The 16,892-nt window shown below is 41.7% G+C and overlaps 1 protein-coding gene across 3 annotated transcripts in view; it reads left to right on the top strand.

Moving 5' to 3' along the window:
• Window positions 1–16,892, top strand: part of LOC114555182 (ankyrin repeat and BTB/POZ domain-containing protein 2) — a 36,713-nt gene that overhangs the window by 17,739 nt on the left and 2,082 nt on the right. For 2 of the 3 annotated variants that reach the window (XM_028577395.1, XM_028577386.1), the window contains exons 5-16: window positions 1–3; window positions 1,073–1,162; window positions 2,554–2,655; window positions 3,656–3,752; window positions 4,456–4,591; window positions 7,281–7,546; window positions 9,334–9,512; window positions 12,512–12,617; window positions 13,388–13,490; window positions 14,983–15,055; window positions 16,217–16,285; window positions 16,649–16,762. The exon at window positions 1–3 is cut by the window's left edge and continues 163 nt beyond it. In XM_028577395.1, coding sequence (XP_028433196.1) covers window positions 1–3; window positions 1,073–1,162; window positions 2,554–2,655; window positions 3,656–3,752; window positions 4,456–4,591; window positions 7,281–7,546; window positions 9,334–9,512; window positions 12,512–12,617; window positions 13,388–13,490; window positions 14,983–15,055; window positions 16,217–16,285; window positions 16,649–16,762 — 1,338 coding nt within the window. The remainder of the gene's footprint in view (window positions 4–1,072; window positions 1,163–2,553; window positions 2,656–3,655; window positions 3,753–4,455; window positions 4,592–7,280; window positions 7,547–9,333; window positions 9,513–12,511; window positions 12,618–13,387; window positions 13,491–14,982; window positions 15,056–16,216; window positions 16,286–16,648; window positions 16,763–16,892) is intronic. The other variant, XM_028577405.1, reaches the window with a different exon arrangement.

Raw genomic sequence — 16,892 nt, 5'->3', positions numbered from 1 at the left:
CAGGTGAGAGGGGCTACACTACTACAGTGAGATCTGGTGTTTTACCTTTGACTGTTGAAACGGGACGATATGTTAATGTAGAAGAGGAAAAACAGATCTGTCCCATCATGTGTTGTTTGAATGATATAGAAAATGAGTTCCATTTTGTTTTCTATTGTCCTTTTTATTGTGAACAGATAAAAGTAGAGATTGATTTGGTAAATATGGATGATGCTCAAAGACTGAGATGGCTGTTCACATATGAAACATATAAATTAGCCAATTACCTAGATTAAGCTCGGGAGAAGAGGAAAAAAGTTCTTTATGGAGATGAATTGTAGATGAGAATTTGTTGTGTGTGTGTGGTGTGTGTGTGCGTGTATATACATACGTGTATGTGTTTATGTATATATTTGTATTCATGTATTTCTCTGAATGATTTGTATATGCGACAGGAAGATATTTGTTCAAAACGATTAATCGATTATCAAAATAGTTGATGATTAATTTAATAGTTGACAACTAATCTATTAATCTTTGCAGCTTTATTTTTATACAAGAAACTTCTGAGCACATCTTTGGTAAACACGCGATTTAAAGTGGTGTAGTGTGAGTAGACTGAGAATGTCTTTAACAGGACAGCTCTAGCTAATTCTAATGTGTGTGTGTTTGTGTGTGTGTCTGTGTGTCTGTGTGTCTGTGTGTCTGTGTGTCTGTGTGTCTGTGTGTCTGTGTGTGTGTTGTGTCTGTGTCTGTCTGTGTGTGTGTTGTGTCTGTGTATGTGTGTGTGTGTGTGTGTGTGTCTGTGTGTGTGTGTGTGTGTGTTTCTCTGTGTGTTTTTGTGTCTGTGCCTGTCTGTCTCTGTGTGTGTGTTTGCATGCATATATGTGTGTGTGTGTGTGTGTGTGTGTGTGTGTGTGTCTGTGCGTGTGTGCATGTGTGTGTCTGTGTGTGTCTGTGTGTGTGTGTGTGTGTGTGTGTGTGTGTGTGTGTGTGTGTGTGTCTGTGTGTGTGTGTGTGTGTGTGTGTGTGTGTGTCTGTGTGTCTGTGTGTGTGGGTGTGTGTGTGTGTGTGTGTGTGTGTGTGTGTGTAGGGAATGACTCCTCTGATGTATGCGTCTGCAGCAGGAGATGAAGCCCTGGTCCAGATCCTGGTAGAGGCCGGAGCGACCCTGGACCTGCAGGTAACACCCCAGCTGACCACGATATTACGAATCCCATGCCCTGATTGGCCCTGACCAATCCCCTAGCCCTAACCTTAACCACTCGAGGTCAAATGCCTAACCCCAAACAATCAAGCTGCAAGGCGTGGCCATAGTGGGACTCATAATTTTGCCTGCTGACCCAGCTACAGCATTCTCTACGTCTGGGTTTCTCACACCAACGACACCTCACCCAATAAAGACTGCCTTACTGCCAAAATATCCCCCAAAACAACAGGCCTCCTACTTCAGTAGTATATTTCAAATGTACAGTACAGGCCAAAAGTTTGGACACATCTTCTCATTCAATGTGTTTCTTTATTTTCATGACTATTTACATTGTAGATTCTCACTGAAGGCATCAAAACTATGAATGAACACATATGGAATTATGTACTTAACAAAAAAGTGTGAAATAACTGAAAACATGTCTTATATTTTAGATTCTTCAAAGTAGCCACCCTTTGCTTTTTTTGATAACTCTGCAAACCCTTGGTGTTCTCTCAATGAGCTTCATGAGGTAGTCACCTGAAATGGTTTTACCTTCACAGGTGTGCTTTGTCAGGGTTCATTAGTGGAATTATTTCCCTTATTAATAAAAAAAGCAAAGGGTGGCTACTTTGAAGAATCTAAAATATAAGACATGTTTTCAGTTATTTCACACTTTTTTGTTAAGTACATAATTCCATATGTGTTCATTCATAGTTTTGATGCTTTCAGTGAGAATCTACAATGTAAATAGTCATAAAAATAAAAAGGATACACATTGAATGAGAAGGTGTGTCCAAACTTTTGGCCTGTACTGTATAAAAGTTTAACAAATAGCTGACTGGCTTGTTGTCTCCGTTTCCATCATAATGAGGGAGAAGGTTCTCTTTCTGCTGAGACAGTATCCCTAAACTTCATCCCTCTGTTTTTCATGAACATTTTGGATAATTTGTACCGTAAATTGGAGACGTTGCTGCACAACGGACGGCTTTATTGTTCAAGTTAGACTTTGAATTTTAAAATAAAAACGATGATATTTTACTGAATCTGCTCACAGACCACCAGGGGGTGCTCACAGACCACTCTGAGAAATACTGCTCTACATCACCGCGTGTGTGTGTGTGTGTGTGTGTGTGTGTGTGTGTGTGTGTGTGTGTGTGTGTGTGTGTGTGTGTGTGTGTGTGTGTGTGTGTGTGTGTGTGTGTGTGTGTGTGTGTGTGTGTGTGTGTGTGTCTGTCTCTGTCTCTGTCTCTGTCTCTGTCTCTGTCTCTGTGTGTGTGTGTCTGTTTCTGGTTGTGTGTGTGTGTGTGTGTGTTGTATGTTGTGTCTGTGTGTCTCTGTTTGTGTGTGTTTCTCTGTGTGTGTGTGTGTGTGTGTGTGTTCAGGTCCCGAGCTGCTCTGCCAGACACCCGTCTGTCCACCCCAGCTGTCGGCGCTGGGTGGCTCTGACCTTCTCGGTGCTCCACAGTCACCTGTCTGTGGCTCAGGTGAGAGCTCCACGCTGGACCATCCCAGCTGTAGGACCCACTTATTCTTTATACTAGTCTCTGCCTAGTGAAATCAGACACACCCCATCATTAGCATCTTTTTAGTCCCTTCTTAACCCTTTATTTTATATGAAAGTGTTTTATGAAAATAGAATACATTGTTGGGTTTTATCATCCCTCCTTTCCCATTTAATACTATATATATATATATATATATATATATATATATATATATATATATATATATATATATATATATATATATATATATATATATACAGTACAGAAAAAAGTTTGGACACACCTTCTCATTCAATGTGTCTCTTTATTTTCATGACTATTTACATTGTAGATTCTCACTGAAGGCATCAAAACTATGAATGAACACATATGGAATTATGTACTTAACAAAAAAGTGTGAAATAACTGAAAACATGTCTTATATTTTAGATTCTTCAAAGTAGCCACCCTTTGCTTTTTTTGATAACTCTGCAAACCCTTGGTGTTCTCTCAATGAGCTTCATGAGGTAGTCACCTGAAATGGTTTTACCTTCACAGGTGTGCTTTGTCAGGGTTAATTAGTGGAAGTTTTTCTCTTATTGATAAAAAAGCAAAGGGCGGCTACTTTGAAGAATCTAAAATATAAGACATGTTTTCAGTTATTTCACACTTTTTTGTTAAGTACATAATTCCATCCTAGGATGCCCATATTTTGATGCCATACTTGGCAGGCTTGTTGGGCATGTACTGTCAGAAGTCAGACAGACAGTGTAAACGATGTGTGACGGTGTAAACGATGTGTGACGGTGTAAACGATGTGTGACGGTGTAAACGGTGTGTGACGGTGTAAACGGTGTGTGACGGTGTAAACGGTGTGTGACGGTGTAAACGATGTGTGACGGTGTAAACGGTGTGTGACGGTGTAAACGATGTGTGACGGTGTAAACGGTGTGTGACGGTGTAAACGGTGTGTGACGGTGTGGTGTCTTCCTGCTGCCAGCTGCTGTTGGAGGCCGGAGCAGATGTGGAGGGAGGAGCCCAGCTGGACGCTCAGCAGACCTCAGCTGAGACGCCGCTCCAGCTGGCTGCTGCTGCAGGTGTGTTGGTGGGGGGGACCTCCGTGGGTTTGCTCCATAGAAATAATTTACAGACTTTAATAAATATTATAAAGACAATATCTACAGTACAGGCCAAAAGTTTGGACACACCTTCTCATTCAATATGTTTCATTTTATTTTCATGACTATTTACATTGTAGATTCTCACTGAAGGCATCAAAACTATGAATGAACACATATGGAATTATGTACTTAACATAAAAGTGAGAAATAACTGAAAACATGTCTTGTATTTTAGATTCCTCAAAGTAGCCACCCTTTGCTTTTTTTGATAACTCTGCAAACCCTTGGTGTTCTCTCAATGAGCTTCATGAGGTAGTCACCTGAAATGGTTTTACCTTCACAGGTGTGCCTTGTCAGGGTTAATTAGTGGAATTATTTCCCTTATTAATAAAAAAAAAAGCAAAGGGTGGCTACTTTGAGGAATCTAAAATATAAGACATGTTTTCAGTTATTTCACACTTTTTTGTTAAGTACATAATTCCATATGTGTTCATTCATAGTTTTGATGCCTTCAGTGAGAATCTACAATGTAAATAGTCATGAAAATAAAGAAACACATTGAATGAGAAGGTGTGTCCAAACTTTTGGCCTGTACTGTACATGCAACACAGACAGGTGTGTGTTGAAGTTCAGATGATGTCTCTCTCTCTTTTGAATAAATCCAACAAAATCTTCTCAGGTTACTACGAGATGGTGAGCTTGCTCCTCACCCATGGAGCAGACCCTCTGCTCAGAGTGCATCATGGGAATTCACTGACATCCCCGCTGTATGAGGACATGAACTGCTTCAGCTATGCAGCAGCACACGGACACAGGTGAGATTTTTATTCAGACATTTAGAGCAGTAGAATCATAACAAAAAGATGTGAACTGTAAGCTGCCGTTTCAGCAATAAAAGTAATGAAAAGAACCCACTTCAGGTGAAGAGGTGATCCGGTTATATCACATACATTTAAGGCCTCCGGCAACGTAACACACGCGGCAGTGGCCATAGCGGCGCGTGTCCATCAGATTGAATCTACATCCCAGATTCCCCCGTTCTAGCCACTAGAGGTGACAAAACAATTGATCTCTGTTATGGCAACATAAAGAATGCATACAAAGCGTACAAAAAACACCTCTTAGCACTGCAGATCATAATGTGGTCCATCTGATCTGAACTACAGAGAGAGGGCGTGACCAAGAAGCTGGTGAAAAGGTGGGACGATAATGCAGTTGAGTCTCTAAAGGGTTGCTTTGACAGCACAGACTGGGAGGTGTTGACTGAGGGGAGCAGCCTAGACGAAGCAACTGAAGTGGTCACCAGTTATATCACCTTCTGTGAGAATATGATTGTCCGGCAAAAAACCGTGAAGGTATTCTCCAACAATAAACCCTGGATTACAAAAGCACTAAAATCCACTATTAATGGAAAGAAAATAGCATTTAACTCAGGAAAAAGAATTGAGTCTAAACTCATTCAAAATAGATTGAACAAGGAAATAAAATTAGCAAAGAAAGGATATAAGGACAGAGTGGAGAAATTATTTCGGGAAGGCAAAGCTAGGGATGCCTGGCGAGGTGTTAAAACACTGGCTGGTCTCCCCATTAACAATTCAGACCTATCTGGGACAAGGGACTCTGTCAATATGGCAGAGGACCTTAACCAATTTTAGGTTTGACCAGATTGACTATTCTCAAGAGAGGAAAGAGTTAATAGCTGAGATCACTCCTATGATATGTGTCCAAGCAAACCTGGAGTTGCGGCAGGAGGAAGTGGAACTTATGCTGAAGAGGACGAAACCCAACAAGGCACCAGGACCTGATCAGATCTGTGGTCGGTTGCTAAAAGCCTGCAGCAGCCAGCTGGCAGGTGTTTTCTGTCATTTGTTCAACCGCTCTCTCTCAGAACATTTAATTCCAGCAACATGGAAATCCTCAGTCATCTGCCCAGTAGCTAAAAAGAGCAATCCCACCTGTAACGATGACTATCGGCCAGTGCTTCAAATGGATGTGAACCCGCACCTCATTCTATGGATCCTATCATTTCTGACAAATAGACATCAGAGGGTCCGAGTCAACGGTCACCTCAGCTCGTCTAAGATAGTTTCCACCGGTGCACCACAAGGCTCTGTAATCTCTCCGGTTCTGTTCACACTATACACTAATGACTGTAGGAGCAATAACCCAGGTATAATATATACTAAATATTCTGACGACACTGTGATCATGGACACCACTAGTTCACTACGAGAGTTGCAGACTGAGATGGACATTTTTGCGGTGTGGTGTAAGCAGAACTGTCTTGACCTTAGTGCTTACCTTGGGACAATACTTGATCATAAACTTACATTTCAAGTAAATAGTGAGAATATTTTCTCTGTCAGCAGCGACTCTTTTTCCTGAGGAAGCTACGTAAACTCCAGGTTCATCAGTCAGTGTTGATAGCTTTTTACAAATGTTTTATTGAGTCTGTAATAACTTTCAACATATCAGCTTGGTTTGGATCACTATCTAACATTCATCGTAACACACTAAACAAAGTTATAACAATAAGTAGTAAAATAATTGGACAGGTGCAGGAACCACTCATCAGTATTTATTAGAGGAGGACAAAAACAAAAGGAACACAAATAGCCTTAGACGCTACTCATACACTGCACAGTCACTATTGTCTTTTACCTTCAGGCCAGAGATACAGATCACTTATATTCAGGACCAAGAGAGCCATGACAAGTGCTTATTTATCATGTATTTATCTATTGTACTTTGCAAGCTTTGGTTACTATTTATGTTACTATTTATTGGTAACTATTTACTATTTGTCTATATGGAACTGTGTGTGTGTGTGTGTGTGTGTGTGTGTGTGTGTGTGTGTGTGTGTGTGTGTGTGTGTGTGTGTGTGTGTGAGTGTGAGTGTGTGTGTGTGTGTTAGATTATGCTGTGTTCGTGGTACTGTACATGCACTGATGCTCAACACAAATGAAGTTCCTAACTGATAAATAAAGTTGTTTGAATTTGAATTTGACTGTAACTGTGACAGTTGCATTAAATACAAATTTCTTCAGCCCATGAACACGCAGGTACTTACCTGCCGAATATCCCAGGATCCAACAGGTATTTTTCAGGGAAATATCAACAAACTTTGGCAAGAATCCCCAGAAAATCCCAGGATGTCAGTTCCCCTTTTTCCCACCAAATTGAACATGTATATGCCGACTAATTTAATGTTTGAGCGCTGCTTGGGAGGAGACGGGCAAAATGACAGAAGTTACAGACCGAGCCGAAGCTCGTCAAAGCATAGTGCCAGAGAAGGGCAGAAAATTGGCGTATCTACTAGGGGTGTGTGAGGAGGGGGGCTGCATCATTACTGATGCAGCCATCAGTAATGGTTTAATACCAGGACCTCTCCTAAGCAACTAAAAAGGCTGATTGAAAACAGTTAAATGAGGGGCTTTTCATTTAAAATGCATGAAACAAAATACACAAAGCCTCACCTGTCCCCTCTCTCTCTCTCTCCTACAGGAACATCCTGAGGAGGCTGCTGCTTCAGCCGCAGCACAGGAAGGAAGACATCCTCTCTCTGGAGGAGATCCTGGCTGAAGGAGTGGAGGAGGAAGAGGAGGAGGAGGAGGAGGAAGAGGAGGAGGAGGACCAGGAAGCTCCATCTCTTGACTCCCTGAGCCCTGTTCCCCGGCTGTGTAAAGCCAGGATGAAAGCCCTGCAGCAGGCGGCCTACTACAGCGCCGAGCACGGCTACCTGGACGTTACCATGGAGATCAGGGACATGGGTGAGCTGGTGATGTCAAACTCATCAACGTTTCTGTTTGATGCAGGATGCACCGAAATGAAAATTCTTGGCTGAAAGCGAATCCAGTGAAAAACTTGACCAAATACCAAACATGGGTTCTTTGCATTTTCCCCCACGTTTTTTCTTTTGTGCAATTTTTTACTATCTTGTCTTGATTTTCCAAAGGAAAATAATCATTTACCAAACTACAATTTAAAAATATATAATATTATAATAACACTGACATTTTGTTTAACATTCCAGCAGAAACTATACCAACAAAGCACAATATAACTTACATTTTTTCTGTGCTATTTTCAGCCGAATAATTCCGGCTGCCGAACATACAGTGCAGTAGTCCAGTAGTTTGGATACGTGCAGGGGTTACTTCTCTGTTTGTCTCTAATTAGATTTACCTAAACCACGCCCGTAGCTGCCCGTAGCTCGTCACCGGATGCTGATTGGTTCTGTCCGCTGCTGTGATATCTCTGTGCCCGAGTAGCAGTGCTTCGGCTGTACTTCCACCCAATATAGTCCCAAGTCACTATCTGCCTAGGACATCGTCTAGTCTTAATCTGCATTGCTTTTTCTACTCGTTGTGTATACGCAGGCCATGAGAAGTAATTATGTTACGACATGTTAACCGGCAACATAGGATTCCATTCTTAGGACTAAGACAATGCATGTACTAGAGGTGTTGAAATTGATCAAATAATCGATGCATGGAATCGTGGACATGGACGATGCTGCATCGATAATCGGCCGAGCCATAATCAATTATTTCTGTTTACAATTTAATGTAGGACCTGACAACCTTTCTGTTTACATATTCTGGTATGTTTTGCACATTCAGGAAGTGCCATGTGCTCAGTGCTGTATAGTTTTATGTATCCAATTTATTTAGTATTAGAGCACTGCAGAATTTTTGGTTTTTGAAGCTTGAAAAGCTGAGAATTAAATATCCTACATGGCTTTAATAGAAAAATGTATTTGACGCATCGTGATGCATCAAGATATATAATCGCTGACATGATAATCGTAATCAAATCAGGAGATCAGTGAAGATTCACACCTCTAGCATGCACTGAGACAAAAATGCGTTCGCCCACCTATATAAATATAGAGGCGACGGTGAATAACGCTATTTCAACAAATGGTGGAATGTACCTTTAAGTAGTAACTGTAATAATTAAAGCGCAAAGTGCAAAAAGTGCTGTTGTATTTATTGCACTTTTGCTCTGCTGTGCTAAGACTTACTACTGGAGTTCAGCAGCTAGACAGACTTTGGAATAAATGCTAACTTCAGTCTGTTTGTTTTACATCTCGGCACACGGAATGATCTTCCTGATGGCAGAAGTTCATATTCATTATTACATCCACAATAAAGATATATAACACAATAAAGAAAAGGGGAAAAAAGCCAAAAAGCATAATATGAGCACTTTAATAATATCCTTTCTAACTGTTGAACTGATTGGTCAAAATTAACGGTTAAACGTTTCATCGACAACAAAAAGTCACAAAGAAACGCAGTGTGCACGCTGTGACATTTCATTTCTAAAATGCAAAACAACAATACCTTTCTCACAGCTTATTCTCCGGCGTGTGTGAAGCTGTAAGAGCTGCTGCTGTGTGTCTCTAAAGAGCAGTATATTGTTCCGTATGTCACTGATCACCAAAGGATGCTGTAGTCATCCCCTGTTCTTAACGTAGATAGAGGAAAACACAACCAGCACTTCATATTGATATTCACAGAGCTGCGTTGTTCCCCTGTCCTGCTATGTCCAGGTGTTCCCTGGAGGCTCCACAGCTGGCTGGAGTCTCTCCACAGAGCCCAGCAGCTGTGCCGGGACAGAGTCACAGTCTCCCTCCTCACAGAGTTCCCGTCCATAGGGGCGGAGGACTACAGCCCCGAGCTCCTCTCAACTGGGATCCCGGTCATGTTCTGCATGCTGGAAACCAGCAAGGTATGGCTGCTCGACACCTCTCTGTCGCTCTGCATGCTTTGTTTTTCTCAGCCAGTAACTGGAAACATGAGGATTTCTATCTGTGTTCTAACTTGGGTATCTGTTACTGTAATGAACAGGGAAATCTGAACAACATTAAACAACAATTTCTGTATTGATATTACACTCCTACAACTTACACCACTGGTTCTCAAGTAGTCCCCTAATACTGTATCTGAAGTCTCTTTTATATAGACCTTAGTGGTCCCCTAATGCTGTATCTGAAGTCTCTTTTATAATAGACCTTAGTGGTCCCCTTACTGGTCCCCTTTTATATAGACCTGTATGGTCCCCTGATACTGTATCTGAAGTTTCTTTTATATATAGACCTTATGGTCCCCTGTCATTTTTTATATAGACCTTAGTGGTCCCCTGTATCTGAAGTCTCTTTTATATAGACCTTAGTGGTCCCCTAGAAGTCTCTTTTATATAGACCTTAGTGGTCCCCTAATACTGTATCTGAAGGGACATTCCCTGTCATTTCTGTGTCTGGCTAGGGAGGAGAGAGGGGGGTCTTGGGGTGTGGTCTTGACCAACTGCCACTTTGCTCGTTTGAAAGCCATGATGTCTCTCTCTCTCTCATATGGGTTGGCCAAATTCTCTGGGCGGGCAAAGCAGAGTAAGGGGAGGTAACCTTGCTCCTTATGACCTCATAAGGAGAAGATTCCTGATTGGTCCATCTGAGCTATCATTTTCTCAAAGGCAGAGCAGGATACCCAGGGCTCGGTTTACACCTATCACCATTTCTAGCCACTGGGGGGCCATAGGCAGGCTGGGGGAACTCATATTAATGTTAAAAAACCTCATAAAGTGACATTTTCATGCCATGGGACCTTTAAACCGACAGAAACACAAGCCTTCAGTTTTTAACATGTTATAGATGAAATAACCACATACAGTACTAATATCCATGTTTAACTATACAGAGTAGTATTTTTTATTTTATTTTTGGCCGGCTCCACGCTGAGGTAGGCGACTCAGAACAACCTGTTTCACTGAATATGCAAACTTTTCTGGTTTTGGGGGGAATTTCTCAGTCTCAAAGTCAGCAAATCTGCCAAATTCTGCTTTGAGTGTTGCGTGAATGCAGTTTAAAAAAAAAGTTTCCTGTCTTTTTGGCTTGGTGCACAACTAAGTGAGCCAAAAATTGAGTGTGAACCTAAACGGATGATTGATGAAGGACGGATCAAAATTTGCACAGCAGCAGTGTCAGCAAAAACTGTCCTGTCCTGTTAGTAGTGTCCTGAGGAGTGTCCCGGGACAGTCAAACACTGTCCTGTACACTGTCCTGTTACTCCCATGACTGTCCCAGGACAGTCAGACACTGTCCTGTGGCTCCCAGACACTGTCCTGTGACTCCCATGACTGTCCCGGGACAGTCAGACACTGTTCTGTGACTCCCAGACACTGTCCTGTTACTGATCACTAACATGCTAGTTAACATTAGTAATTAAACCTAAACAGCTAATGGAAGTCCAAACTGCCTGTGAGCTTCTCCTGTACTATACGGTAATTCCACTAGTTCACTACGAGAGTTGCAGACTGAGATGGACATTTTTGCGGTGTGGTGTAAGCAGAACTGTCTTGACCTTAGTGCTTACCTTGGGACAATACTTGATCATAAACTTACATTTCAAGTAAATAGTGAGAATATTTTCTCTGTCAGCAGCGACTCTTTTTCCTGAGGAAGCTACGTAAACTCCAGGTTCATCAGTCAGTGTTGATAGCTTTTTACAAATGTTTTATTGAGTCTGTAATAACTTTCAACATATCAGCTTGGTTTGGATCACTATCTAACATTCATCGTAACACACTAAACAAAGTTATAACAATAAGTAGTAAAATAATTGGACAGGTGCAGGAACCACTCATCAGTATTTATTAGAGGAGGACAAAAACAAAAGGAACACAAATAGCCTTAGACGCTACTCATACACTGCACAGTCACTATTGTCTTTTACCTTCAGGCCAGAGATACAGATCACTTATATTCAGGACCAAGAGAGCCATGACAAGTGCTTATTTATCATGTATTTATCTATTGTACTTTGCAAGCTTTGGTTACTATTTATGTTACTATTTATTGGTAACTATTTACTATTTGTCTATATGGAACTGTGTGTGTGTGTGTGTGTGTGTGTGTGTGTGTGTGTGTGTGTGTGTGTGTGTGTGTGTGTGTGTGTGTGTGTGTGTGTGTGTGTGTGATTATTATGCTGTGTTCGTGGTACTGTACATGCACTGATGCTCAACACAAATGAAGTTCCTAACTGATAAATAAAGTTGTTTGAATTTGAATTTGACTGTAACTGTGACAGTTGCATTAAATACAAATTTCTTCAGCCCATGAACACGCAGGTACTTACCTGCCGAATATCCCAGGATCCAACAGGTATTTTTCAGGGAAATATCAACAAACTTTGGCAAGAATCCCCAGAAAATCCCAGGATGTCAGTTCCCCTTTTTCCCACCAAATTGAACATGTATATGCCGACTAATTTAATGTTTGAGCGCTGCTTGGGAGGAGACGGGCAAAATGACAGAAGTTACAGACCGAGCCGAAGCTCGTCAAAGCATAGTGCCAGAGAAGGGCAGAAAATTGGCGTATCTACTAGGGGTGTGTGAGGAGGGGGCTGCATCATTACTGATGCAGCCATCAGTAAATACTCCCATGACTTTCCCGGGACAGTCAGACACTGTTCTGTGACTCCCAGACACTGTCCCGTGACTCCTGTGACAGTGTCTGACTGTCCCGGGACACTCCTCAGGACACTACTAACAGGACAGGACAGTTTTTTCTGCCACTGCTTCTCAATTTGCGAGGGGCCGGATTTGGCCCGCGGGCCTTGAGTTTGACACATGTGCCTTAGGACCTTTTTAAAAGAATTGTTCCAGGCCTACAGTATATTCGACATGCTGACATGCCAGCGTTCTGGATTGTCATGCTGTGTTTTCCCCTGCAGGACTACGTGGTAACCAAGAGGCTGGCGTCCGTGTTCTCTCACTGCTACGGCGGCGCTCCCGTCCCGGCCGTCCCGCCCATGGACGTCACGCTGTCCACACAGCTGGGTAACGCATCACAGCCGACAACTCATCCTTTTCTACATCCGACAAACACTTGAAGGATTTTACACATAGATAGTATTTATAAGAATGGACCAATAGACCCCGTGTCTCTGGACGGAGACCAGTGAAGGATATCAGAAGCACTTTTCCGGTGATCTCTTGCTTTACTGAGCAGCCTCCAACTGACAGAGACAACGTAGATGTGACGTGAGCAACCTGTCTGAAAGTGTGAAGTCTTCTGGTAGCTGTGAGAGAGAAATCTCGATCATTCCCAATCTTACAGAGACGGAGAGTGTAGGTATATGTAAGGAGATAACATAGACACAGGCTAATTACTGATCACTAACATGCTAGTTAACATTAGTAATTAAACCTAAACAGCTAATGGAAGTCCAAACTGCCTGTGAGCTTCTCCTGTACTATACGGTAATTCCTCTACTGTGTGACAGTAAGTCTCGTGGTTATGACCCAATCGTTAGCCTATTTTTATAAAAGCGTCTGCTAAGGAGCCATAACGTGAGCTACAAGGTAATGGAGCCTTTTATACATTGTTGTGTTTCTTTAGAAATAAACAATGGACAAATAGAGTCTTTAAACGCTTCAGATGTAAAGTTATTCTCTGTCAAAGTGACGACAAAATGAATGGGAGTCAATGGGATGCTAACGGGAGGTGATCGCTTTGTAGCATCAAAATGGCGCCATAGGAGGTTCGAGTTCTGAAGCGAAGCTTACCCCCCTTGATTTCACAGCCGTCTCTCCTTCTCTGTCCTCAGACTTTCACTTCCTGAACAACCGCGAGATGTCGGATGTGACGTTCATGGTGACCGGGCGTCCGTTCTTCGCCCACCGCGTGCTGCTGATGTCTGCTTCTGAACGGTCTGTCCTCTGACTTAATGAGTTAAATAATCCCGGCTGTTCTCGTCTGCTTACATTACTGAGTTATTTTTGTTGTTTTCACAACATATAAAACAATTTGCAACATGAACCCCCCCCCCCCACTGTATTGGCCCGCTGTATTTTAAAGAAGAACATTTATTTATTTATTTGCGATACATTATTCATTCACAAAGAAATTTTTTTTTTATTTAAAGTGCTCATATTATGCTCATTTTCAGGTTCATAATTGTATTTTAAGGTTGTATCAGAAAAGGTTTACATGGTTTAATTTTCAAAAAACACCATATTTTTGTTGTACTGCACATTGCTGCAGCTCCTCTTTTCACCCTGTGTGTTCAGGTCTCTGTTTTAGCTACAGAGTGAGACATCTCAACTTCTGTAACATCTTTGTTGTCAGTCGCACATGCTCAGTAGCTAGGTAAGGACTACATGTAGCTAGGTAAGGACTACATGCTCAATAGCTAGATAAGAACTACATGCTCAGTAGCTAGGTAAGGACTACATGCTCAGTAGCTAGGTAAGGACTACATGCTCAGTAGCTAGGTAAGGACTACATGCTCAGTAGCTAGGTAAGACTACATGCTCAGTAGCTAGGTAAGGACTACATGCTCATTAGCTAGGTAAGGACTACATGCTCAGTAGCTAGGTAAGGACTACATGCTCAGTAGCTAGGTAAGGACTACATGAGCTAGCTAGCTGTTTCTCCAACTTTGGCCTGTACAAGGCAGGATTAGTCGGGAGACTTCTTCTAAACGAGGGAGCACTTCACACTTAGCGTGGAATATCTGCAGAACAGGGACATGGAAGTAGTTCTATACAATTTATTTTGTAGATTAGGGTAAATTCCTGTGTGTTGTAGCAGTGTTTTGCCATCGAAAACGAGCTAGCATGCTAACGGTTAGCCCCCTAGGCCCCTGGTTTAGGCTAGTGATGTAGAAAGCCGTGCAGATTTTGACCAGCTCACCAGGAGACTGAAGGCAGGACACATTCAGAAACCGTATCTCACTCAGAACACCACGGATGGTTGTTTTTCAAAGGTTGTATGCATGTGGAAGCACCAGAGACACAAAATAACACCCCAAAACCCAGAAAAAGGGATTTTTTTTCATAATATGGGCACTTTAATTATCTTGGATCAATTTCCAAAAGAGGATTTTTTTTATTCCTCTTTTTAGTCAACTTTGACATGGGTTCATAAATTATGAGCACCACTGTATGTACTCTAATTTTGTGATTGCTCCTTCATTATTTTTTTTTACATATTCTAATTTGGGTATTGTTTTATGATCAGATTATTTTTATGATCATACTATTTATTTGTCATTTTTTAGATAGTTTTTTTGTGCTTAAATCAGGGCGTCATTGGAAAAGAGAGCTTGCTCTCGATGGCCTTCCCCGAATAAATAAAGGTTATACTACTACTACTACTAATAATAATAATCAAACCCTGTGTGTGTTTTTGTCGCGTCAGGTTTCGACAGATGCTCTGCGACTCCCCCGACAACATCATCCACGTCAGTCACATGACCTACAGCAGCTTCCAGGTGGGACACCTGGTTTGACTGTATTGGTGCAATACAGAAGTCATTGAACACAGCATGAGCTAACGGGAAATGTGCAATCATTATCAAAATTAAGTGCAATACGAGGGGGAGGATGTGTTGTGGGTGGTAGGGTTGGGCGGTATCCAAATTTTGATACCGTCAGACCTCCTCTCTATTTTACCGCGGTATACGGTTATTACCGTGACTAATTAACAATGATGTCGCAAGGCTCAGACGGCGTCACCAAACTGTTGGCTTGTGCACTGTTCAGAAACTGAATACCAAACACTAATAATACTGGAACAATAATAACATAACAACAACTTACAAAAAACACTACTTTCTCCTCCACACTGTCACGTGACGACAACCACACATAATTACATAAATTACAGTACAGGCCAAAAGTTTGGACACACCTTCTCATTCAATGCGTTTCCTTTTCATTTTCATGACTATTTACATTGTAGATTCTCACTGAATGCATCAAAACTATGAATGAACACATATGGAATTACTGTATGTACTTAACAAAAAAGTGTGAAGAAACTGAAAACATGTCTTATATTTTAGATTCCTCAAAGTAGCCACCCTTTGCTTTTTTATTAATAAGGGAAAAACTTCCACTAATGAACCCTGACGAGGCACACCTGTGAAGGTAAAACCATTTCAGGTGACTACCTCATGAAGCTCATTGAGAGAACACCAAGGGTTTGCAGAGTTATCAAAAAAAGCAAAGGGTGGCTACTTTGAAGAATCTAAAATATAAGACATGTTTTCAGTTATTTCACACTTTTTTGTTAAGTACATAATTCCATATGTGTTCATTCATAGTTTTGATGCCTTCAGTGAGAATCTACAATATAAATAGTCATGAAAATAAAGAAACACATTGAATGAGGTGTGAGGAAAGGTGTGTGTGTGTGTGTGTGTGTGTGTGTGTGTGTGTGTGGGGGTTATTAGATGCTCATTGAAGCATTGGTTGAGATAATGTATGATTATGTTTCTATGTAAGTTAACTGTATGTTTATTGTGTGTTTATGCGCAATGTGTCGCCATTTCGTTCTCTTGAATGCCCAAGATGAATTTCTCCTATAGAAGACAATAAAAGTTATCTTATCTTATCTTTTATCTAATCTGAAGTGTGTTTGTTTTCTGCAGATGATGATGAAGTCTCTGTACTGCGGAGGAACGGAGGGACTCACCGTCTCGTACTCTGAAGCCCTGCAGGTAAAAACCACTCAGCTGTAGTCCAGAGGTGTAAATCCCAAGTTTTATCACCACACAATGTTATATCGCTTCTTTGGACAACGGTGCGCAATTCGCTGAAATCTGTCACGATACGATTTCGATTCAATTCAGGGGCCTGCGATCAATGCCCAATTTCACCAGGGCTGCACCATGTGATAAAATCATGTTATTAGTTGCGATTAGAGGGCAACCGATGTGGGTTTTTCTCTTTAGAAATCAGGGTTAGCCCATGTCTGACTGACTCTTAATTTATCTGGATCTCTTTTAATCTTTCATTTCAATAAAGGCTTTTTTTGTCGGACTGGGATTAATCGTGCTGTGGCTGTTTTATTTTTTCCGTAGCTGTTGCCGGCGGCTGCTTTCTTCCAGCTCCGAGGTCTGCAGCGCTGCTGCGAGGTGAAGCTGTCACAGAGTCTGACTCTGGACAACGCAGTCAGCCTCTACCACACCGCCAAGGTACAAAAACACAGCGGCCGTTCTAGTTAGGGTTAACCGACAGAAGGTGAGCTTCCTGCGGCGACGACAGTTACGTTTAGTCACCAAAACGACTAGTTAAGAGTAGAAAAAAAAAGAGATTGTGGTTTGG

The sequence above is a fragment of the Perca flavescens genome, chromosome 1, assembly GCF_004354835.1.
Source record: "Perca flavescens isolate YP-PL-M2 chromosome 1, PFLA_1.0, whole genome shotgun sequence".
In the NCBI taxonomy this organism is placed as follows: Eukaryota; Metazoa; Chordata; class Actinopteri; order Perciformes; family Percidae; genus Perca; species Perca flavescens.
Note: the sequence above shows the minus strand (reverse complement) of the source record. Positions and strands in the feature narration are given on the sequence as shown.